The following is a 24,941-nucleotide window of genomic DNA, read 5'->3' as shown; positions in this document are numbered from 1 at the left end:
GCTCGTGCATGGTAGCACACCTTAACCACTGAACCGCTACGGAGAATTTTGACAAACAACCTTAGCGCCGGAGAGAACTACAGGCACGTTAGTACGTCTACTTTTGTTGTACAAATGGGAGAATACCTAGTTTCGACGACGTATACTCTATCGTAAATAAGAAGGGAGCAAGAGCAGGCTGTTATTCAACCAGATTTGTGCAGTTCGCTCAAGTCCAGCTTAGTTTCCTCAGAAATCAATGCATGGCTAGCGCAGAAGGCTCGCCAAACATTAGGAGAACGTTAGTAAAATAATATAAAACAAAATTCACTGCGAATGCCCTAGCCTCTATCAATGAATAAATTAGACCGATCAACATTGCAAAAAAACTGTGGTTGATTCCTCTCTCATGGGAATCGGTAAAACACGAAAGTGAAATGTGCAGCCAAATCTGCAGCTGAGCATGATTTGCGGGTCGGCGGCTGTCTTTTTGGTGTGCTTGTTGGTGAGCGGCGTCTTGCTGACGGGTCGCTTCGGCAAAGGTGTACTGACGTCATTTCCATGACGGATATGACGTCAGTGAAATCTTGGTGTATCCGGGCGTAGAACACTTTCGTGTTAAAAATTATTCAGAAACTCAAAGAATTGTCTACTAAGGCGTAGCATTATTATGCCTCTTGTCTTGAGTGGGAGTTCTTTACAGCCAAATTTTTTTTTGTTTTTCGTAATCCTGTCCGTCCAATTATCTCCATTTATGCTATTATAATGATTACAGGTGGAACTTTCTAGTCGTCGAGGAACGCCAAGACCGGGAAAGAGAGAAAACTACTTTGACCGAGCTTCCAAGTTATCTGATGGGCACAGAGCAGTAATTTTTGGCTGAGGTACTTTGCGGCCCCCTAATCTAAGTACTGAGTGTGATGGGTGACTACGTTCTGCAAGCATTTGGGATTTCAAAAAAAGAAGTTGCAAAAAGTGTTGCAGGGTCCCTTTAAGATTAAGGTGCGCAATGTTTCGGCATTCACCAAGCGTTATCCGAAGATTACGCTGATAACTGGCATTCGGTTTTCCATTTCGCTGTATTTGGGCATTGAGTGCACGCTCCCAGTTGAACAATATTCGCAGCGGCATTGCCATACAACGAGGTATGTAGTGCGAACCGAACGACGGCGAGAGAAACGTTATCAGTGGCAGCGCCATCGCGGACCGTACCGAGGAAAAGCAACGAGTCAGCTTAGGCTGCTCTCGCTACAAATGTCGCGGTTCATAATTAGCGCGGTTGCTGCGAGCCGTAGACTGTCGTATTTACGTACTAAACCAATTTCCCTCTTGTAAACCCGCGCTTCGTTGGCTGCCTGCGCATTTGGAGGACTCCGAGAGCGGCTGCGTTGTAGACAAAATCCGCATCTTTAACGGCGGGCCCTTTTTCTTTCTTTTTTTGAGGAGGGAGGGAGGTGTGGCGGTGTGAACGACCTGTCAGGGCCGCCCAATTTAGCCATGCACCAGCTTTAAGGAAGAGAAGACGTTTATAAGCATCCCGAGCAGGTATGGCTTATACTGTTTAGCCCAATTAGAAGCGAGCTGCGTAGATTTCTTTCTTGCGTTGCCAGAAGCGTGTAGGCGGTATTCGTTGAAAAGTTTAGCGGTCAATTTCTTCGCTTGGCAACACTGGAAACGGCCACAGACATGGCCGATGCGCCACGGAATCGGTCACGGTGCGGTTTGGGCCCCTGCGCCCGCACGCCGAAGAAAACACCGGCGTGCGTCATCTGCTCCGTTCCAATCCGATTCTAAACGGTGGCGTCAACAGAGATGTTATTAATCGCACTCACATTGAACTCGGGGCAATACTTTGCGTTCGATGAGGTAGAGTTTGTAGCGTGAAACACAGTCATGTGTTTCACAGTCGTGCTTATAATGGACAAGTACCGCCATTCAGCGGAGCCCGACGTAACGAGTGACGGCGCACTCACACGGTTGCATGGAGAAGAGGGGTGCCTGATCTGCGGGCCGTGCGCACAACGTCGTAATAACAGACGCTTGGCCACAGATATGGCGGCGCACACTTGGTTGCCTGCATGTATTCCACGCCATTGAATACCGGCTATACATCAATGCTGTAGAAAAAGCGCGGTAAACATGCGGGTTATGACGCAAGCAGGTGTACCAGCGGCGCACTGTAACTAAGTAGGGTATACTGCGTTTGACGAATTGTTGTGAAAACGACGCAAAATGAAAGACAAAAGAAAACGGCGAAAACACGGGCGCCCGCGTCGTCGTGCTGTTTTTTAGCCCTTCCTTTCGTGCGGTTTCCGAACTCAATAGAGTGTAATTGACTCAATCGTGATGTAATCAATTATACGAGGCAGTAATGCTGGAAAGTTGTGTATTATAAACATATCACTTGCTAAGTTTATATTTACTTTTAAAGCTGCCACTTCCACTTGTCTATGCAGCTCTTGAATATTCCACATATTCCACAGAAAGACTCAAATAGGCCATTGCGTCGTTTTTTCTTTCAACTTCTTTTATAGAAGCAATATCACTGCGATTGGCCAGCTTCCTTTCAGTGGCAACAATACAAGAATTGAGTAGTTGAAAAAAAAAAAGAAACCATTGCGAAAAAATCAGGAACTGCTGTTCCGTGCTGACGATAATAATAAATACAAGGCCGGAAGGGAAGAAGGAAAACTCGCAAATCTTAAGTTTTTCCAAACATAGGTTATTCACGCGGATTCTTAACTACCCCAAATCAAGATTTATAAAAGTGCCTTTCAAGAGAACTTTACAGATGGGCCTGTTTTATAGGCCCGGGACCCGTATATGCGTTTCCTAGTCAGTACAGCCAGCCGTCACTTGAGCTTGCTTATGGGGGTTAGGGGGTTATATCACAGCATAAACGTACCTAAGCATACAAAACCACTCGAACTGAAATAAATAACAGCCAAAACGGGCCTGCAATGGTTGAAAACCACGGTGTAGAAAAATATTCAACAGAAATGGTCGAAACCGACCTAAAAGGGGAAAACCCGCAAAAAATCACAAGAAGCAGTAGCTGAAACTGACCAAAAAGAAACGAGAATACCCGAAATCCCATTTATAATGCATACAGATGTCATAAAAAGATGATATGCGTGATAACAAATGTTAATATTCAAATATTACAAACCCTTCAAAATGATAATGGGAAACAGCGCAAAAACAAAACTTGGACAAGAAAGACAACGGGACGAAAACTTGTCCAAGTTTTGTTTTTGCGCTGTTTCCCATTATGAACCTATACCAACAAGCCCAACTCGTAGTCCTTCAAAATGAGAAAAAAAAAAGAAAGCGGTAACGGGATTTGAACCCAGGTTAGGGTGTTTGCTTCACAGGAGCAGAACTACTACACTACGAGACCAAGCGGTTCTGAGCGATTAAATTGAGGGCCACAAGCACGTTCACATAGCTTCAAACATGCCCCTAGATGGCGCCATGCGTCGCTTGGCTGGGCTGACTAGGAAACGCCTATACGCGCCCGGGACAGCCAAGAGTTCGCTGCACGCGGTCCAGCCAAGTAGAATCATTAAAGGAACCCTGCAACACTTTTTTCAACTTTTTTTTTGAAATCTTTAAAGGAGCCACGAAGAGAAAACACAAGTTTGGTTCATTCAAAAGATTGTCTCGTTAGGATCATACTGACACCACTTTTAACGTAAACTTCGCTCAAATAAGCTACATAATTAGGAAAAACGGGAATGGCCATGCGACCCACCAGCTCATTTCCCGCAACAGAACCTGTGATGTCACATGAGCTAAGCTCTGCGATTGGCGGAGGCTGGCAGAAGCAGACGCAAATTAGGTAGAGCTTACAAACTAGACGAACGAGCGATTTGCGCTTAAATTTAGGGCACATTCTTTACAAAGCAATAAGAATGATGGGACAAACAGTGGAAGTTACGAAAACACATGTAAACATAGAAGTACTGATGCGTTCTGCTGTTCGTACTGCGCACAGCATGCTTGGTTTAGCTGCACAGCACTACGGGTTTTGGGGTTGTCTCAGACGACACTGGCCGATTGACGCAAGCAACGGTGTCTTACGTGACCCCATTTGTCGAGCGAGCACTGTTTCAGGGAACGAATATTTTCTCCCAGAACAAAAACAAGCCAGGTTTAAATGCGGGCAAAAACAAACCAAACGCTTGCCACGGTATGGTGGCGCCATCTAGGTTACGGAACGTAAAGAAACGCGGGAACAAACCAACACCGCTGTACAGGGTAGAGACAACCTTTGAACGGTCCCGTGCCGCCGCAATTGGGCCAACGGGCTCAACGCGTTATTCTTTTCGTTTCCCACGAGACCTAGCAACGCGAAACAGACAATATGATTCAAACTTCTTCAGTAAACCGCGTTGCGGCGATAATTTTAGCGCGGTTTTGACACAATGACTTGCTTCGGCGGCGAGCGAGCAACCGAAAATGGCGGCGCCAGCGTATACGTGTCTCTACCCTGTACGGCGGATGCGTGAATGAAGGTACTCTAGGCTGCAGAGCTATGGTAGAGTGTACTGCTATGGTGGCTAGAGGGGGGAAGTGTGACGGGCGACGTATCCGCGCCGTGGAAAGGAGAAGCGCGATGTGCGATGAAATTTTCCGGCGCCGCTAGGGGCGCTGAAACACCGCTGGTGTGATGAAGACGTGATGAAGAGGTGACGAAGAGGCGACTGGAGTGGTGGTGGAGGAAAAGCAGGGAAGGGATGGGAAGTAATCATGCGGACGAGAATTTAGAACAGCGGGGGGAGAAAAAAGGGGGGTGGGGGCGATGAGTTTAAAACAGAAAAGAGGGAGAAATGGGAGGGAGGAAGTAGGGCATGTAAACGTAATAAAACAGGCAAGTCGATTGCTGACAACCGACGCCCCGATTCAAAGGGAAAGCCGCTAATCATCATCATCATCATCATCATCATGTGCTCGCCGGCGCGCCCGCCCACTCGCCCGCGTAGTAAACCCCGCTGTGTACTTCGATCGCCGTCACGTCGAAGCTCGGAAGCGTAGCTCATGTGCCACTGTGCAAGAGGTGTGCAGTGCGTGATATTGTGCAATTCATGTGCGATGTAATAGGTAACGTTGCGTGCACTGATGGCGTCGAAAGCGCGAATTATGTTTCTTTGCTGGGTGAAGCGGTTACCGAACGTGCAGGATATGTAACGAGAAAGTTATGTGGTAAAATTTCTTGCCAGTAGTGTGCTTCTGTTCTGGCCTGACAGTCATCAGGGCAGCAACGGAATGCCTTGCGGATAGCGTGTGCACGCTACAGTTTGAGAGGGGAGGCCTTTTGTACCATGGCGATGCGTTGGCCACAATTGTAATGGTGTTAGAGGATGCATTTACGTTGTTCTTCTCAACAGAGAAACTTCACGCACTCAGTGTGCACGACTTTTTGCAGTTTTTGAGCAGTGTAACACTCCGCCAAGTAGGCGGCGAGCTTCATCGCAAAGAACTTACTGCGAAAATTGTGGTAGGCTGCATGTATACAAAGTCTTTGAACAAGAACAAGGCTCTTCAAAAGGAGCGCCAGAAGCATATGTTAAGGAGGGTCAAGTAGAGTCCGCTACTATACCGCTGCTTCTCCTTGTCTGATCTGTAAATATGACAGGTGTTCTATGAAATAAAAAGCTCATGTGCGCTGCAGTGAACATTTTGCGTATGTGGATTGCTGTGCTATATGTATTTCCTCTGACCTTGTGATTCCGCGCTGTAAAAGCTACTGTATTGGAAAATATTTGCTGCATGTTAGGTTCGCCAAAGCACTAACATGAACGCATTCTTTTACAATACTAAAACTTCTGTTAAAGGTATACCGTGCTGGCGAACGCTGAAGCGAACAGAACGACAAAGAGTTGCCGCGATTTATTGCGTGTGTCCCCAAGGTAGTTTTTTGCTTGTTCGTATGTTTTTAATTTTTTATGTGTGTGGCCACCGACCATATACGCCGGGCGGGTGAAGGACTAAGTTGAAAATCCGCGTTCCGAGTCGTTCGAGTTTGCTTCCCCCATTTGCTTGCGTTAACTTAGCATCATGCCTTTTCGTGAACGCCAACGCACCCAGCGTCTGAAAACACTCTTCATCAAAGATCGAAAACAGCGCTACGACGGGACCAGGGGTTTATGCAGAATTGCGATTTTGGGGGGGGTGTTGTATAAATCCCAAGGCAGGGTGCTTGTGGTTGTGGAATCTTTTTTTTTTTTTTTGGGGGGGGGGGGGTGTTAGGGGGGTGTGTATAAATCCCTGGACGGGACAAAGAAAGGCGAGACGAGACTGCACGCTGTTTTCGATATATATTTAAGTATGCGCCAACAAGCCCGCATTAAGACTCCTTCTCCTTTTTTTTAGATTGTCACATTGCCGTTCGTTAGCTTGCCGTTCGCTAGCTAGCGAATCACGCATAGGTTGTTTTTCTCTCCTCACTAAAATAAGTTTAGTTAATCGTATTTATGCAGCTCTGAGCTGCAAACAGCTCGTGATGTTTGCACCGCGCATCACATGTCCTTCAGCACAAATTAAAAAAAAAATGACTCTCAACCACTGTCTTTTTATCGCTCAAACGTTTTCCTCCGTTTTAACGCAAAGTGTGCGCGACGCCCGTGCTAGAGGCTCTGCGCCGCTCTCTTCAGCAGCCGCGACGGCGGCACACCAGCGTCAAGTAGCGCCATCTACAACTCCGCTCCGAATTTCATCGCTCCCCTGTGCGCCCCGCCGACTGCCGCCCGTCACACTTCCCCCCTCTAGCCACCATAGCAGAGCGGTCGGTTCCTGTGATGTCACTTGGGACCACGAAAACGCACGATTGAGCGGGAAAATCAAAATTTTAACCTAAATTGTTTAATTTCTCAGTGAATAAAGCACCGTTTGTATCCGGACAAGCGCTGGGGGCACTATAAAACACGAAATCTTTCGAATAAAACCAAGTTGCATTTTCTCTTCATGGCTCCTTTAATGTTTGCAGAACGTAGTTACCCGACTCACCCAGTACTTAGATGAGGGGGTCGCAAAGTACCTCAGCCAAAAATTACTGTTCCATGCTCATCAGATAACTTGAGAACTCGTTCAAAAGATTTTTCTCTCTTTCCCGGTCTTGACGTTCTTCGACGGCCCGAATTACGTCACTGAGGCCATGTAGCGGCTGTTGGCCGATTTTCCTACAGTTGCTGCAATGAACACTTTCCGATAGCATTTTTAAAAGTAAAGCCACAAAAACAAAGCAGAAACGGAAGGCGTATATGGTGCGACGAGCAAATCACGCGGTGCCGCTCCGTGCAGGCGATAACTGCAGCTTTCTCAGTGGTCCCGGACGCGAAGGAAAAAGTGAAAGCGTTTATCAAAAGTGTTGCAGGGTCCCTTTAAAGTCACGCATGGGCCCATCCCGGGCCTATCCTTAAAAGTTGCGGGCCGCCCTTGTCCTATGCCTTTTAAACTGAGAACTGGCTGAGGCACTCTAAAACCACCGCTTTAATTCTTGTGGCATGAACACCCTGGAGTCATACCCGAAATTCAGCTCAAGCCCGGTTTAAGAAAAAAAACTCTAAAATAACTCCACCAATCTCATGACACAACGGCCCTTCTCAATCGGCTGAAAATCCCATTTTTGAACACATGCAGTTCGCCCGAAATATGCAAGAACCGTACAAAGCGAGCTCAGTGCGCTCAGTTCATTTTATTTTTCAGCGGTAGTTTTGTCTGTTCGGAAGACAAACATTACTAAGCCAAAAAACAAGAAAAGTGGTCGGCTGCCCCTCAGATTATTGCAAAACAAGACCAGGAATTGGACGAAAAGATAGGACTCACAGGTGTTGAGATGGGCTTTGCGACGATCCGTTTGTATGATTTCTCGTACAAAATTCAGTATACATGGCTACCGTTCGGGGTTACCCTCGGTGAAACATTTCATAGCGGTGTTACAGGGAATCTTTATACGGGTTCTGTAATAATGTTGATGTACCATCCAAGTCAGTTAATTTGTCGCAAAACTGTAAATATCACCGCAACAGTATCCTATGAATCTATATGACTGTGTAACGCGTTTACCCACGTTTATTCTATGCTTTTTGTAATCTTTGCTTGTTTTCCTCGGTGCCAGGAAATTGGCAGGAACCCCGTCAAGCTACTGTGCTGTAGCTTTTTGTTCCTGTCCAAGCATTTTTTCTGCTTTGTTGTGTAAGAGAAAATATGTGAAAAAAATAAAGTTGAAAGTTAAAGTTGAAATCTCAGTAATAACAAAAAAAAAACGTACAAGTAATCTCAATAAAGTGTAATACAGTCGCAAGAATGAGGTGATGTTATTAAAATACTGACGTAATCATGTCGTCAAGACGTCAGCATGGGGTGCCTATGTCATCGCTACGTCTTCGGATGATCACGCAGCTGCGCAGAATTTTCCCATTAATCGGGTCGAATAATCAGTTGTCATTTATGCACACGTTTCCTCGGTGGCGCAATGTTGTTAATCTTGACATTGTTTTTGTAGGGCGGGTAGAAGGTCTGAGGCAACGGGACGAGAGGCGCTGCTGAAAGAGAAAATAAAAACGTCTGTGGGTGCTTAACCGGCGCTCATTCGTTCGATTCCTGGGTCCGTAGTGTTTTGTTTGCTGGGACTTGTTCTCGTTTGCCATTTTATCGCACACGCGGCGACTGCTGCAACGTATAGCGAAGAATGCTGTTCGTACGTATACGTTACACAATGAACCCACTCCGAGTCAGCTTCCTGCTTTGCTGGGCGTGTTGGTTCATAGTTAAAGTACAAAAGAGAGCGCAGTAGGACCGGCACAGAGAAAGAATAACAGGTTGAATAGCACGTGGGCTCTCGTCCCGTTCATAGTTAAAGGACAAAAGAGAGCGCAGTAGGACGGGCACAGAGAAAGAATAACAGGTTGAATAGCACGTGGGCTCTTGTCCCGTCTACTTGTTATTATTTAGCTGTTACCGCCCTACTGAGTTTTCTTGAAGTTTAACCTTTCTCCGGATCGATATACTTTTCAGCTTTCACTCAGCGAGCACCCGCGTTGGTGGAGCAGCTAAGGCTTTGCTCTACCGAGAGAAAAGGCGTGGGCTAGATGCCCCTTTCTGACGGGAAAGTAGCAGTGAAAAGGGCTATGTGTACAAAACTTCGGTGCAGATTAAATTAGTCTAAGTATAATAGCAAGCTTTTCGCTGCACTACGCATCACGGCCCAGGCGCATACTGTGGTGCATTGAACAACTATTTGCTTGATTGTGTTGGTTTTGTTTTACGTATTTTTAAAGCCAGCTCCGCGTGGTTAACGTATAGCTTTTCGGATGCTTGCGAGTGCCATCTATTTCTCTCGCAGGGAACTAAAATCATGTATGTCCAGTTAAGCAAACAAGCCCAGCAGGCGTTAATACTGCCTATACCCTGCACGTGACAAGACTGTACAGAGTGCAGGAGACAATTAAATATTGCACGTGAAACAACAAACTTTTTCGCAGCATCAGTTACTCAACACCATTTTTGTCGAACGCCATTTTATCGAAGGCAGGTCCATTTCATCAAAGCCGCTGCATCGAATGCCATTGCGCGAAATAGTCATGGATTTTTTGTCGAATGCCGGCCCGCTAGTCTTGGTTTGTAGAAATTGGGAAGCACGACACGTTATAATTGCTACTAGAAAATTTGCTTGCCCTTTTCGTTCAGCAGGCACGCCGAAAGAATTTAACACTGTATGACTGAAGTCCCATTAGAAGTCACGTATTTTTGACGCCAAACGACGTTCTACGAGGCAGAATTGGATGAAACGGCTACTACGCAGTGGCGTTCAGTAAACTGTCTGCGACCCGTAAAAAAAAAAACAACCGTCATCATGACGACAGTCTTCCTGTGCCGGATGGCGGAGCAACTCTCCCCTCTTTTTGTTATAAATCCTTTCAATAGCAGTGGGAATGCGCGTTGACCAGCTCGGACCTGCAGGAGCAGCTCAGACTGATCCAGCGGGCCACGCGAGCAGCGGCGGCGCGCGGCCTCCTGAACTGAGGAGGCCACCCACTGTTTATTATTATTATTTTTTTTTTCAATAAACGTTTTGCCTACTCCTCTGTATCTCAAAGGCGACAAAGTGTCAGGCAGTGTAAAAGCACAACCCGTCCTGTCCTCAGACAGGCGAACAGATCCGGGTGCAACGGCGTCCCCCAAACCATATATATCTATTCCTGGCTCTAAACAAACATTTACCAGCACATGCGATGCGTTTTTTTTTAGATCTGCTACTACGCTTATTTGTTAAAATGCATCAGGATGCCTTTTTTGTAGGATGACACTTTCATTGTGTGTAGTAATTTAGGGAACGGTATTGGGTGTAAAGTTCGCTTAACGAATGCGTTTATTAGCCTGCAGCCTTACACACTCACTGCAGTCGCTTTTCGGGCCCTTAACTATGTTGTCGTTATTGATCAACCGGCCGGTGGTGGCTGGAAAGAGGCTTACGACACAAACGGCAACAAGAAAGCTCCGTTTACTCTGCTATCAAAGCTGAAATAAAGCAAGTTGAAGGTTTCCTAAAGCTGTTATCGCAGCGTTTCTGTAATGCCGGGTTCAGACGGTAGGAACTGTCGTAATATCTTTAAATAATGACGTCTCAACCAACCGAACTGCGTGAAACGCCGTTTTTTTACGTCCATAGCGCACGATATTGTTACGCCGGTACTGTGAACATAGCCTAACTGGATTTATAGCTAAGCTGGCTAACTCTTCGCTAGCAAAAACAAACGCAGAAATCCAGGAGCGAGCATAGCTCAGGCAATCTACAGCATCCTCGAACTAGCCGGGGCCATAGATCGCGTGGTGGGGAAGAAACCGAGACTTGCCGACACTGAACTAAAATAGTAAAAAATAAAAACAAAACAAAGCAAACATTGGGGGGCCAATCCACTTCTTGAAGATTGAATGCCAACGAAGCTGTCGTAAGGTGCCGAGCTGCACGTTCTCAGGGTGGCTCCTATAAACAAAGTACCTAATTGAGTCGAAAAGAAAGTTAAGTAAACCTTCCGTTGAGTGGAATTCGAAACAGGGTCCTCCAGAACGCGAGGCAAACAGGGAACTTCTGGACCGACACAGCTTTTTCATTACCGCCATTTGGATACGTGAGATGTTGTTATCGGTTATCGGTTTAAAAACCACCGGCTGGAGTTTGGCTGTGGAAATAGAGTTGAAACTCGATTTTACGAAACTCGATTTTACGAATTTATCGATATAACGAACAAATTTGGATTCCCCCGGCAGTTGTCCATAGGCTTAATGCTTTTAGGAACTCGAAATAACGAAACAAACTTCACCGCCAAATCCGATTTAAGGAAGCATTTAGGGTAAAAAAATTGCATATAAAACTAGCTTTTTCCAAATTTATGTCGTCTATAGTGTCTGGCAGTGTGCTGCCAGCGTAGGAGCGGCATAATCGACGCAGCGGAGGCATTCTGGTTTTGGTTCTTACGAAACTACAAACCGAAACTGCACGGAACGAGGCTGCGCATTTCTTTCCATGCGTTGGGTCAGTTCCACCAGGCACCCTCGGCACACGAGGTTGTCGAGGACGCTTTTACTTCACTGGTCAGCTACGAGAAGTGTGCTCCCGCTGCTTACGAAACGCGCGCAGGCGAAAGTCACGAGCTTTTTCACTAGGTAGTATATTTGTCGTTCTCTCGATTTTACGAAGTTCCCGATTTAACGAAATAATTTGCGGGTCCCGGTGACCTCGCTAAATCGAGGTTCAACTGTATACTAAAAACGCCGAAAACTGCGGGGGAACCAAACTCGTGGATCCAATCGCTTCGCTACGTTGCATCTCATACACTATACGGGAAGAAGCATGGCGCTGTCACTCCATCCATGTCGGGGTGTCTCACAGCCATTCGACTTCGCCATATTCTCGTTAATAGCGTACCGTATAGTGGCCGTCATAAGTAATTGGAACAAGGATTTGCGAATATCACAAAATATTTGTCTTACTGGCTTTATGAAAGCCATTACCGGTTTACAGGAAGCTTTTTTCCATTACGGAGGACTCCTTTAAATGCACACCAATGCAGCCGGCAACATCCGGAAGAAGCACTGCCTGTAAATTTACGAGACCGTGTTCCAATGAATTTTGGCGGCACGTGTACGTAGGGCTAATAACGCCGATTGGCCAGGCCTCTAAGTCATAGTAATCGAAAGAGATATAAAACATTCCAAAGGGGAAATGATGACGACGATGATGATGATGATGAGAGACCTGCGTGCTACTAAGCACGTGCACCTGTAGGCACCGCGTCGTTATACCATACATGGAATGAACGCGTTGCCTTTCACGTGACAACTGTTCTACGAATGACACCGGTGCGGTGTATGCGGCGGTGGACTATGAACCGTGTACATCAGCAGCAGAGCTCTGTGAAACATGGCGGTGCACACAATAGCGGCATATCCGTTCCCCACTTCAGCACTGATGCTGTGGCATCCACTACATCAAGAGGAGTCCTAGAAGTGGCTGGCCCTCACCGTGCTGCCAGACGATGGCGTGGCTGAAGTAGTGGCCCCGCGTGTACAGGTCCTCGGCGGCGATGAGCAGCAGATAGGCGCCCATGCAGAGGTCGGCAAAGGCCAGGTTGCACATGAGGAACTTGGAGACGGTCAGCCGGCTCCTGAGCAGCACCAGCAGCACGGCCAGGTTGCCAAACACCGCGGCCACCACCACGAACCACACGGCCACGCGCAGCACCACCGTACCCATCACGTCCTCGCACGGGTTGAACGCGTCCGGGGCCGGCAGGCACTGCACCTGCCGGCTGGCCAGCTTGCCGCACCGCACCTGCCCAAGGACACGCAACACTCACTATACCATCACACGGGTACGTGGTCACGTTAGCTGCGTGCAGTTATGCGAGTCCGAGACCTTTTCCGCGCGAGATTGGAACGCGGCAAATTTTGCGGTTGCAAAGCAGGAAGCAGACTTGGAGACGGCACATCCCGACAGTGCTGAGGAGCCCATTATTACGGAGCATTTTTAAAACGGCGCAGCGTTCAGGGCTCTCTGCGAATGCTGTCAGCTTTGCATATTTATGACTGTCACCTCGTTTCTCGATGCAGAGTCTGGCGGTCTAGCTCATGCATCATGCATAAGACCGAATCTACATATTTTATTTCTTTTCATTCGCCCTCAATCACAGAGTTACTAGGCGGCACAAAGCCGTTTAAGTGCTGCTATAAAAAGTGCGCGGATATAAGCAAACCGCCTAAAACCTAAAAGCCACGAAAAAATTATTTAATAAGTGGTTAAAGCGCAGATGCGAAAGAAAGAGGAGATCAAATAATGGCCGCCGGCTTGAGGTGCTTCGTGGCACTATTGTTGTTAGCACGGGCGGCCTTTAGGGTCAATTTCTCCCAATGGCCGCTTTCTTGGCGTATATCCCTGGATGAATAGGCGTCAGCGCTACTCAACATCATGAGCCGACGAAGGTGCTCCATCTTTCCTAGTGAGAATTGCAAGCATCTGTCTTGGAAGCCAAATATTGGGTTTTAGCGAATTTTTGTACATACCCTCTCAGCCTTGCGTGCGCAGCGCGGTGAACGCAGAGATGTCTATGAGTACGGTTCTATGTACCGGCTGCTTTTGAGCTGCCTTCAAAGTTGGCCCTAAACTGCACTCCAAAAGGCAATCAATATTTTTCATTATACACAAAACCTCACAAGTTCTTTAGCAGAATATAACAAATGGCTGTAAAGAACTTAGTGTTTCTAAAAGTTACGCTCGAATTTATCACCGTGTCGAAAATTCTTCTATTATTTATTTATTTTTTTTGTTAGAGTTGCTGCCTCTATGTGCCATTCACAAAAAATGGCCGCGTATCTGTTCCTTTCGTTGCAAATGTCGACTAAAGACGATAATCGACTGGCGCCCATGCCAAGTAAATGCCTTCCTTCTCTTTCCAGCTCACCTCTCACGCTGTTCCTCGCCCGTCTCATTCCTTCCAAGATAACACGCTAGAGGTTTGCTCAAGTCAATTTAAATTTACCGCGCTACACTGCTGAGAGGCCGGGTGCCTCGATACCAGCCCTGCGTAGGCGCGCGTGAATCGAGGCACCGTTCTCCAATAATGATAAACCACGTTGCCATACTCCAGGTGCGTTCCAAGCAGAACGTGGAACCTATTTAGTGGAACCTTTCGTAACTGTTGCTGTTTGATTCCTTAAAAGGCCGCCAGGAGCTACAGTAGCGCGGGCAACAGCAGGCGACGGTTTTCTGCAGTTGATGTAATTTTTCATTTGCTATCGCAAAAACCAAGCATCCATATGAACTCTGCAAATATCACTTATGTATAGATTTCCTGCCTTATATTTGCGTGATGTCTTGCTCTTATTCAAAAATGTTGACAAGTATGAATATTGACACCGGAATTAGACGTTTAGCCTTGGATGTGGCTATATAAGACTATTGTGCAGCTTCCGTTTCCCTTTGACCGGGTGGCTCAATCGAGTCACAGACAGAAAGACAGACCAAAATTTTTTTCGTTTAAGTAGCCCAAGAAAGACTATCGTCCTTGAAATCACTTTTCTGCGTTTGCAACAACAATATAAAAAAAGGGAAAACGGAGAGATGTTTGTCACACCTATGTTTACCCTGCGAGCCGAACAGGCATTCCCGATTTCTGCCTGTTCAGCTGATAAACAGGCAAGACTGCTTAGGGGCGATGGCGCACGCTCACTGCCCCATATTCGATCGGAGCAATGCATAGCAGCCTGCTCTGTAAGCGGGAAATACGATTGTCCCCGGAAAATTCTGTCCCCGAGTGGATAAGATTAGTTGCTTTTCTGTTTTCAGAATGAAGCGGGACTCTCTACGGGGCCCACTACGTCCAATATACCGGCGTGTTGTCTCCCCTGACCTTCCCTGGTGTGTGGAGCGGGCGCCTTTCATGTTGCTTCCGGCCGAACCGGTCGGAAGTCACGTCTGCGTGCAAGACCATGCGGCCATTCGATCTGAGAAGCCGCACACGTTCTCTAGTAGAATGCTTTCCGGATTCAAGGCAACCAAGAGAGAGAGAGAGAGAGAGAGAGAGAGAGAGAGAGAGAGAGACAAACGTCAAGGGCAGTGGTTGGTGCGTCGATGGCGATGGGAATAAATCTCGTTATGCGGCTGGTTCTTGCTGCGCTGCGTATTTGTGCATTTCTACTGGTCACTCTTATTTCTTCATTTAGATTTTAAAAATTTGTTTCAGCAAGCGGTAAACAAACATTGCTCTAATCTCAGTCTCCACGTTTAAAAACTGTCGCAGGTAATATATACCACTGGCAAGATTGAGCTCCAAGGTTTAAAGAAAACGCATTTAGCTTTCGGTCAGCTGAGTAATTGTGCGGTCTGCATTTCATACCGCGCGTTCCAGCAGCGCCAGCTTCCTGCATTTTAGTTTAGACGTTCATACAACTCTATGGTGTTATTTCCCAGGTGATTGTTTCGAAACATGAAAAAAAAAAAAAAAACTTAACTGTTTGTGTTCGAGTAAGATGCGCGGCCTGTCCCTAATAACGCTGTCGACATTGATCAGCTAACCTAGGGGATTAATAGGGGCTTACTGTGCAAGCTCTAATTGAGGAACTTTCAGTCGAGCTGCTAGGAGCGCTGAAAGTGAACGTTATCGAGCGGTACATGTCCGAAAGTTGGGACAGAGCTGCATAATTACCCTTTTTCAAACATGCTGTCGTCGGGGGAGCAACCTGTAGTGGTAACGCTTCGTCCTGGCAAGGCTGTTCGCAATGCTGCGGGTTCATACTTTACAGCGGCAGCCGCAAGCGCGCCGGGATTAGAGTTTTAACGCAGGGTGCTCGCTTTTAGTGCGTCCCCGTAGCAGCGTACCCACCTAACCGCGTGCTTTCCAAACAGCATGCCAAATGGCTGGCGTGCCAGCGTACTGGAGGCTTGGAACGGTCGCAAATGGTCTCGAGAAGCATCAAGAAGGTTCGAATGGTTGCAAATGGCGGCGCGAGAGGGGGCGCCGTGCTTGAGTTACCACGTTTCTGTAACTTTGTGCAGACCACCGTCCTCCCCTATTTATTTAAGAAAAAGAAAACAGAGAACGGAAATTGTTCTTTACGGGGCGGTTTTGTTACCGTGGATGGAAACGAAGCGTGTTATATTGTATAAATATAGTTGCGGAGCTATACAGGACACATGCTTTATTACCATCGCTTTTGCAACGAGAGTACGAAAAAGGGCAAAATTTGTTTTTATTACTCAAAACTCTGTTCACTCTCTATAAACTAATCCGTTTTTACATGAAAACAAACCCTTAAAGTTTTTTGCATTTTCAGTCTCCACCACGACCGTGGTCTGCCCATGGCAACTCACGTCGGCGCTATAGGACTCAGTTCGCACTCCGCTGCAATGCTTGTTCTTGTTTCTTTTGGTAGTGGTTCGGGTTCAGCGAAGGCTAGAACAGACGACTGGGCGAGTTGGTGCGACGTAATGTCTAGCACCAGCGCAGAGAACTCGCGTTTTCAGTGCTGGTATTTGGCATCGTGAGAAAACGCCGGCGAGAACCAAAGAGAGCATACCCATTGTTCCTCCTGCGGGCGCACTTCGGGATGAAACGTGCCCTCCATGCCTCGGGAGTCGAAAATGTTCCACGGGCTCGATGAAACGTTCGGGGGCCGCGCCTTGGGAGCCTCTGTAAACACGACAGGAAGATGCCAAGCTTAGATGATGTGACTCACGATGGAAATTGGGCTGCGGGAAACCTCATTATATGTGAAAACCTTGATTTAACCATCAAGGATTTCGCATGCTTCTATTTAATTATTTGTTTACTTATTTACTTATATTTTTAAATTTCGAACTTTCTGCAGCGCCACGATGGCGTTATACTCCTCGAGCTTCGCGATCGCTGCGCCGCCTGCCGCCGCCTCGCAGCGGCGTTTACGGGATTAGCGCTGCGTGGCTAATAGGTGGTCATGCAATGTTTTGGTTCTCTTTCGCTTGTCTTTGCCTTTCCGCGCACTAAACAACTTATAATGGTGACGTCTGTAAACAAAGTGCACGTTTAGGGCACTTAAAAAAACAGCTGCGTCTTGGTAGAGCGCTCGAACGCCAACAAGAGCTACCCGGGGAGGCGGTTCTGCGGGCTTCTTGGCCGCTCTTGCGGGCGTCGGCGACGGCCGTAGCGTATCACCACTGGTCACCTTCCAGCACGTCAGCTCAAGTGAATTCTATTTATTCCCACCTCGTTTAGACCTGATATTGGCACTGTAAGAGGTTGATTCGTTTTGCAGCGCAGACAACAAATGCGGTTTTGCTTCGAATTTGTTCGTCGTGGAAAAATATGCTTCGGGTATGTGGTAACCCAATAGCTGACAACAACTTGTGCCTTTAATGGGAATATAAGCCACGCGAAAATGTTAAGTACACTCAAAGGCTGTGCGTTGTTAAATACGTGCCCACTCATGCCTTATGTATAGCAATAACCAAGGTATAAGTTTAATGAAACCACGGAAAAATGAATGGTCTGCGCAAGTCAGAAATAAACAGAATGGTCGTACGGGAATGAAAAAAAAAAAACCCAGTGCAGCTCCGGAAATGCTAAAGACGTTTGTTTAAGCAAGGTAGTATTCACCAGACCACCTAGATGCGAAATGCACTCATATTTCGCAAGACACGGAGGGGGGGGGGGGGGGGGGGGGGGAGGAGGAGGGAAACGCTCAACTATTGTTGTTTACAAATACGGAGCGAAATCAACGAATGACCGTTTTAAAAATCACACACACAAGCTGCGTGTTCACTTTCCGTTTGTTTTTCGCCTTCAACGAACGGCTGATCACTCGGCGGACGCATTTTTTGAAGAATACAAAGATGGCACGTCGCAAGCGATACGAGGTGTCGTTGGAAGAGTTGATTGATTGATTGTATACGGTTTAACGCGGCGACGCAACGGACGCGATGAGGCGCTCCGTAGTGGAGGGCTCCACATTAATTTTGACCACCTGGGGATCCTTAACTTGCGCCGAAATCTCAATCTCGTTGGAAGCGTGTGGTATCGATCTGATGAGGCCTTCTGCTTTCGGTTTTTGCTAGATTATGCAGTGTCCACGTGTCATATGACGGTGTTTCGAAGAAGAGTTTACTTCTTCGGATTACTCCATAAGCCCGTCTCCGCGGTTCTCGTGGAGGATAAATGTAACACGTGAATCTTTGCGAGCGCTCACCCCGCGACAAGATGACCTAGCATTAAATTTGTCGTCGTGTGCTGACTTCCGAGTATAATTTTGCATTATCCATCGTGCTTCTTTCGTAGAATGTTTGTTCAATTTATGTCGCATTGGCTTGTCCAGGGCAGTGATCAATATCTCATATGCGATATTGGCAAGCGTAACTTGCGTGATGTCAGGTATGATTGCTCCGCTAGATTATGTAAGCGCCCAAAGCCGGTTTACATCATAGTGTATGGCCGCAACGTGACCATCGGAGGAAACAATGCTTACGGAGACACTTCCACTAAATTTCAGGGCAGCGGAATTGCAATCAGCTGAATGCATATGCCGGCTTCGGGACACCGGCCTGTGACACACCTGGCGCACATATAGACCGAATGTACCGCGCTAAGATCACGTCATAAACGTTTATACTCTCGTAAACACAACACGCTTGCAAATAGAGTGCCTGCTCCACATTATTCTGTACATCGAACGCGTACAAACGGTAAATCGCAGTTTTGAACGAGCCCCAAAAGCAACGGCGACAGGGGGTAGCCGGCCAGAGACCCCCCGGGCTGCTTTCGAAACGGGCCGCTAGGGGGATTTGCCCCTACAGGCCGCGCTCGAGGCGTATACACTCTTAGACGTCCCCGTAAGTCGTCTTCACCACAGCGCTCCAGAATGACCAATTGAAGTGACCAACTGTGCAAATTCGGCGGATGACGAAACCCAACACCTGATTTGGCTAAAAGAAAGTGCATGCGCGCGGGGACAACGCGCAAGGCGTGAATGTGTTTTGCGCAGATGCCCTTTTCGCTCAGATTGAAGGCTCGGCTATTTGCCGCATTTGCACAGTCACTTCGACTGGCCATTGGGATGAAAACGCCTGGGAGTGTGGTGCACGGGGGGTGGGTGGTAATTCACAATTATTCATGATACATTGAGAGAGAGAGAGAGAGAGAGAGAGAGAGAGAGAGAGAGAGAGAGAGAGAGAGAGAGAGAGAGAGAGAGAGAGAGAGCAAATGTTTATTGGAAAGGAGAAGAGGTCGGCCTGAGAAAGTGTTCTTGGGCCTGCTACTCCACACCGGGGGAAGGTTATGGGGATAAATGTAGTTGGCAGAAACTACAATAGCCGTGAAGTCCTACTCTACAGCCATACAGACAAGGAGCCAGTTGGACGCAGTTCACTCCGACCTCAGTCAGGCGTTCGGTGGGAAGAACCATTCATTTGTGCCTTCGCTGCTCGCTCTACCGCACGGCTGCCGTGCTTATACAGCCATCGTTTTGTTATCGCCAATGATCTGGCCTCGTGAAGCTACGCGGCCCAAAGCAATGTGTTACAGGGCTGTGTCCTTGGGTCGACATTATTTTCTCTTTTTGCCTCCGACGTTTGGGTGCAATTAGCAACTAGTTGGCGCTTCATTCAGACATGTCCATATATCGTGTAGGCACAGATCATTAGGGATTGCATCGTACTTAAGGGAGGCATTTTGGTACTGGTTGAGCCGTCCACGGCAAAGAACTCACTTTTGAATGACACAACGAGCTATTCTGCAAGCACTACGCCATAACACCCATCGCGCGGAGAATTTTAAGTCACTGACCTCGGGGTACTTTTTTATTCTTATCTTGAATGCCGTCCCATAGAAAACTAATAACCAAAGGGGTTTCGCATGCTCTTGGTACGTCCAGCCGTACTTCAGCCACCCACCATCATCACCAGCCTATCTACGCCCACTGCAGTGCAAAGGCTTCTCCCATTATTCTCCAATTACCCCGGTCCTGTGCCAACTGTGACCAATTTATCGCCGCAAACTAGGGATCCACTCTGTTACCCTCAATGACCAACGGTTATCTTGCCTTGGAATTACATGCCCTGCCCACGTCCATTTCTTCTTCTTAATCTCTACTAATATGTCCTTAACACGCGTTTGTTCCCTGACCCACTCCGCTCTCTTCTTGTCCCTTAATGTTACACCTACCATCTTCCGTTCCATTGCGCGCTGAGTCGTCCTCAATTTAAGTCGAACACTCTTAGTGAGCCTCCAAGTTTCTGCCCCGTAGGTGAGTACCGGTAAGATGTAGCTGTCATACACTTTCTTCTTAAGGAACAATGGTAGGCTGACATTCATTATTTGAGAATGCCTGCCGAATGCACTCCACCCCATTCTTATCCTTCGAATTATCTCTGCCTCATGGTTGGGATCCGGGGTCACAACTTGGCCTAAGTAGATATATTTGCTTACTACTTCCACGGCCTCGCCACCTATCATTCCGCATATTCTGCATTCTGCATAGTTTTCTGCATATTAATTTTCAGGCCCACGGTTCTACTCTGTTTGTCCAGTGCGATAAGCATTTAAGCAATGGAAGTGTTTGGGCCTGTTGGTTCATACTTCACACAAAAAACAGCGTTCAAGACGGGACAGAAGGAAGGAAGGCTACACACACAGCGCTGTGTGTGTAGCCTTCCTTCCTTCTGTCCCGTCTTGAGCGCTGTTTTTTGTGTGAAGCGATAAGCATGCTTTGCAATTCCTCCCCCGAGTTACTTAACAAGGCAACGTCATCAGCAAATCTTAGGTTACTCAGGTATTCCCCATTAACCCTTACTCCCACCTGTTCCCAATCCAATGTTCTGAATACTTCTTGTAAACATGCTGTGAATAACACTGGGGAGGTTGTGTCTCCTTGTCTGACGCCCTTCCTTATAGGTCTTTTACTGCTCTCCTTATGGAGGATGATGGTAGCTGTGGACCCATTGTATATATCCTCTAGTATTCTTACATAATGCTCATCTACACCCTGGTTCCGCAATGCCTGAATGACTGCTGAGGTTTTGACCGAGTCAAATTCTTTCTCATAATCTATGAAGGCTATATATAGGGGTTCAGTATACTCCGCGCACTTCTCTATCACCTGACTGATCGTGTGAAAATGGTCTATTTTTGAATGGCCTTTACAGAACCCTGCTTGTTCTTTAGGTTGACTGAAATCTAAGGTTTCAGAAATTCTGTTAGCGATTACCTTGGTAAGTACCTTGTAGACGACTGACAGTAAGCTGATCGGCCTGTAATTTTAAGTGCGAATGCACTTTATAAGCGACCCTGAATTCCGTTGACCGCCGTCCGTCCACATAGCAACAGCTGCGGGTGCGCGCGCTCCTCGTCTTCCTTAGCAACGGGGGGAGATGGCACATACCCACGTGGGGGATTGGCCAGGAATCTCCTCGTCTTCCTTGGCAACGGGGGGAGATGGGCGCGCGCTGCCTGGCCGCTGACATGGCACATACCCACGTGGGGGATTGGCCAGGAATCGGGCGTGAGAAGGGCTAATGCACCCGCTTAAAGGAGTACTGACACGAAATTTCAAAGCTGAGATCCGCTCTAGAAATCAAGTACAACGACAACACAAATAGGTGTCTGTGCATGGCACATACCCACGTGGGGGATTGGCCAGGAATCGGGCGTGAGAAGGGCTAATGCACCCGCTTAAAGGAGTACTGACACGAAATTTAAAAGCTGAGATCCGCTCTAGCAATCAAGTACAATGACAACACAAATAGGTGTCTGTGAATAAATGCATCTTTCTTTCTTTGTAGTTGTGTGTGTGTGTGTGTGTGTGATCTCTCTTTCGCGAACATTACCGAACCGCGCAAATTCAACTCGTGCATTCGCACTTTCACATTCTTCCCCTCGGGGAAATGCGGGGAAATTTTGTTCAAGTCCTTCATGTCACCTTTCTTATGGATTAGGATGATGTTCGCGTTCTTCCAAGATTCCGGTACACTTGCGGTCATTAGGCATTGCGTATACAGGTTTGCCAGTTTTTAAAATACAATTTCTCCTCCATCCTTCAAGAGGTCTGCTGTTATCTGATCCTCGCCAGGTGCTTTGCCCCCTTCCATTTCTTTCAAAGCCTTCCTTACTTCTTCGGTTGTTACTGGTGGGGTGTCTACCTCCTCTGAACTACTTTCTCGTTCGGCATTATCCTGGATATCCCGGCTACTGTCCAGATCCCTAAAGATCTCCTCGGCTACTGTAACTAGTTTACCCCGTTTTGTGATGACATTGCCTTGCTTGTCTTTAAGTGCATACATCTGATTTTTCAACCCGCCAAGACGCCTCTTCACTGCTTTCAGGCTACCTCCGTTCTTTACAGCGTATTCGATCCCCTCCATATTGTACTTCCGTATGTCAGCTGTCTTACGCTTATTGATTAACTTCGAAAGCTCCGCTAGTTCTATTCTGTCAGCTGGGGTTGAGATTGTCATGGTTTGCCGTTTCCTAATTAGATATTTCGTCTCCTGAGAAAGTTTACCAGTATCCTGTCTAGCCATCATGCCCCCGACTTCTACTGCACACTCTTTGATAATACGTGTAAGGTTGTCGCTGGGTTCCTGTGTCGTAAACTCTGCTTCATCCACGTGCCCTCTTTAACCCTACACTTGAGCTTGTCATCCACGGGAAAAAATATAGCACGCAACAGCGCCTCCCAATCGAACAAGGAACAGGTTGTACGCGCCCAGAAGAAAGTTATTTCGTACATCGTCATTCCAGCACGACTAAAAGCAAGCAGCCAGTATACTCAAGCTTTGCAGTACTCTACATATTCACTAGTCGAAGCAAGAAGTTATACCACATTTTTTTTTTACAAGAGTTTTATCATCCCACGTAGACCCACTGGAAACATGAAACAAAAATAGAAAATACAAGATTTATGGGTGGATCCTTCATAATACGTTCGCATCGCACGTCTTTGTGGCGAAGTTGTATTATGCGGAACAGTTTAGCGAACCCCTTGTTGGCACCGTTGTAACGCACTCTTTGAAGCTCCAACTCGGCCTCTCATATCTGCCTGCCAACGAGCCCTCACTGCCGCGTCTGCCTTGTGAACTTGAGGATCGGCCCGAAGAGCGCACACCCGCCGCGGTGGCTCAGTGGCTAAGGCGTTGCGCTGCTGAGCACGAGGTCGCCGATTCGATTACCGGCCGCGGCAGCCGCTTTTCTGATGGAGGCGAAAAGCAAAAACGCCCGTGTGTACGAGATTTCGGCGCACATTAAAGATGCCCAGGTGGTCAAAATTAATCCGGGGCCCTCCACTACGGCGCGCCTCATCGCCTGCGTTGCGTCGGCGCGTTAAAACCCTACAGTCAATCAAGCAATCAATCAATCAAACCGAAGCGCGCACCTTGCTCTCGCTTCAGAAACCCCAATACCCTGTTTTTCGCGCGCCGTTTGCGAGCCGAATCTATAGTATACGCACCGTGCCAAGCGCTCTTTGCGATTCCCCGCACTTTAGGTGGCCAACTTTTGCGCGCTTAGCGGCGGCACTAAATGGCTGCCGCACCTTCCGATGTGCAGCAGTTTCTGCATACCGTCGCTGTCGATCACATTTCGTCTTATTTTCCCACCTGTTCGATTCTGAAGTAGCTCCACACTGCGGATCAACGCTTCCGAACGGCGCCGAGACGGGCAAACACGCGCCAACACCCGTCGACCTGGTGTTATCCCGAGCAACTGTCGCAAGAGGCGCGAAGGCAGCACCATCCGTGGGCAGCACTGCCGCAGTCAACGCCCTCGGCGACCGGGCTTGACGTCACCCCTCTCCGCGCGCGCTCCTTCGTTGTCTGTCCTTCTGTCGCCCTGTGTCCACGTAGCGACGGCGAATTCTTTTGCCGACATGCCCCGTCTATTGATAACGCAATGAACTGGTGCGGGTACTGCGCAGAGCCACGGCCTTGATTCGGTGCGCACTATAGTGAATAAATGAGTGAATAAATGCTGCGAATTTCAGGGGAACTCGTTAGCAGACGAGGCGGCCGACATGGTGGCACGGCCGCCATGCGGTTGGGCCCCCCCCCCCGTCTCGCGTGACGACGTTGGTAGGCCCCGTGAGACTCAGCGCGGCCATTCACGGCACACGCTCACACGGGTATCGGCAAGGCTTCTCCCAGAGACGGCGCCGATGGGAGCAAATCTGAGGCAGGTGCGTGGGAGCAAATCCCGTGGCAGAAAATGTCAGCCGAGTTAATCCTCGGTCGCGCGCTCTCCCGTTTTCAGTTTCAGCCAGATGTACAGGCCATCGGCTCGTACATTTTTTTTATTCTAAATAAGCAGTTGGGCTTGGGAACTAGTCTAGTTGTGTTCTCGTAAAGGCTAACGTCAGTGTGCTGCCGTAGGTAGGGCATGCGTAGCGACCTAGGCAGAAGCTAGAGCTGCGGCTTATGCCAGAGGGCGATCGCCGTAAGAATAATCCTCCCGCGAGGGACAATAGAGAAAGTTGCAAACAGTGCGTAATGACTTTTTAATGCTATTGTTTAGGGTGTAGAGTTTTTAATTTTTTTTCGGCCAGATTTAAGATATCGTTCGCGAGAAAAGTGGCTTCACGAGTGACGTTTCTCTTGCGCAATCTTTTTCGCCGATTTGGTGACGTGACGGAGCACTGCCAAGCCTGCAGGGAGGCATTGAACGGGTTGCGTACATTTTTTTTTTATAATAACTGCGCCTGAACAAACGGAGAGTGTATGTCAACCATGACGTAGAGGAACGTTGAAGCTTAGGAGATGCAGTTAGTCTGGCGCCACATGGCAGATTAGTGGGATGTCACTGCAGCAGATCGGGACATAGCCGCAAGGAGTGCGTTTTGCTTCCGTAGGCATAAATATAAATAGATAGGTCTTCTGCACCTACAACTTCCCTCGGGATTCTTTACATGAAAGAAAATAGCTTTGATGTTGTTGCGCCTGACTACCTCCT

The 24,941-nt window shown here is 47.8% G+C and overlaps 1 protein-coding gene across 3 annotated transcripts in view; it reads right to left on the bottom strand.

The window, feature by feature from the left end:
• The window catches only part of Lgr1 (Leucine-rich repeat-containing G protein-coupled receptor 1), a 328,535-nt gene that overhangs the window by 5,664 nt on the left and 297,930 nt on the right, over positions 1 to 24,941 (bottom strand). For all 3 annotated transcript variants that reach the window (XM_077686639.1, XM_077686642.1, XM_077686641.1), the window contains 2 exons: positions 16,555 to 16,667; positions 12,505 to 12,814 (listed from right to left, as the gene is read on the bottom strand). In XM_077686639.1, coding sequence (XP_077542765.1) covers positions 12,505 to 12,814; positions 16,555 to 16,667 — 423 coding nt within the window. The remainder of the gene's footprint in view (positions 1 to 12,504; positions 12,815 to 16,554; positions 16,668 to 24,941) is intronic.

Source organism: Haemaphysalis longicornis, unplaced genomic scaffold (assembly GCF_048455015.1).
Source record: "Haemaphysalis longicornis isolate Haplotype H1 unplaced genomic scaffold, Haemaphysalis longicornis Haplotype H1 scaffold_1, whole genome shotgun sequence".
NCBI classification, from domain to species: Eukaryota; Metazoa; Arthropoda; class Arachnida; order Ixodida; family Ixodidae; genus Haemaphysalis; species Haemaphysalis longicornis.
Note: the sequence above shows the minus strand (reverse complement) of the source record. Positions and strands in the feature narration are given on the sequence as shown.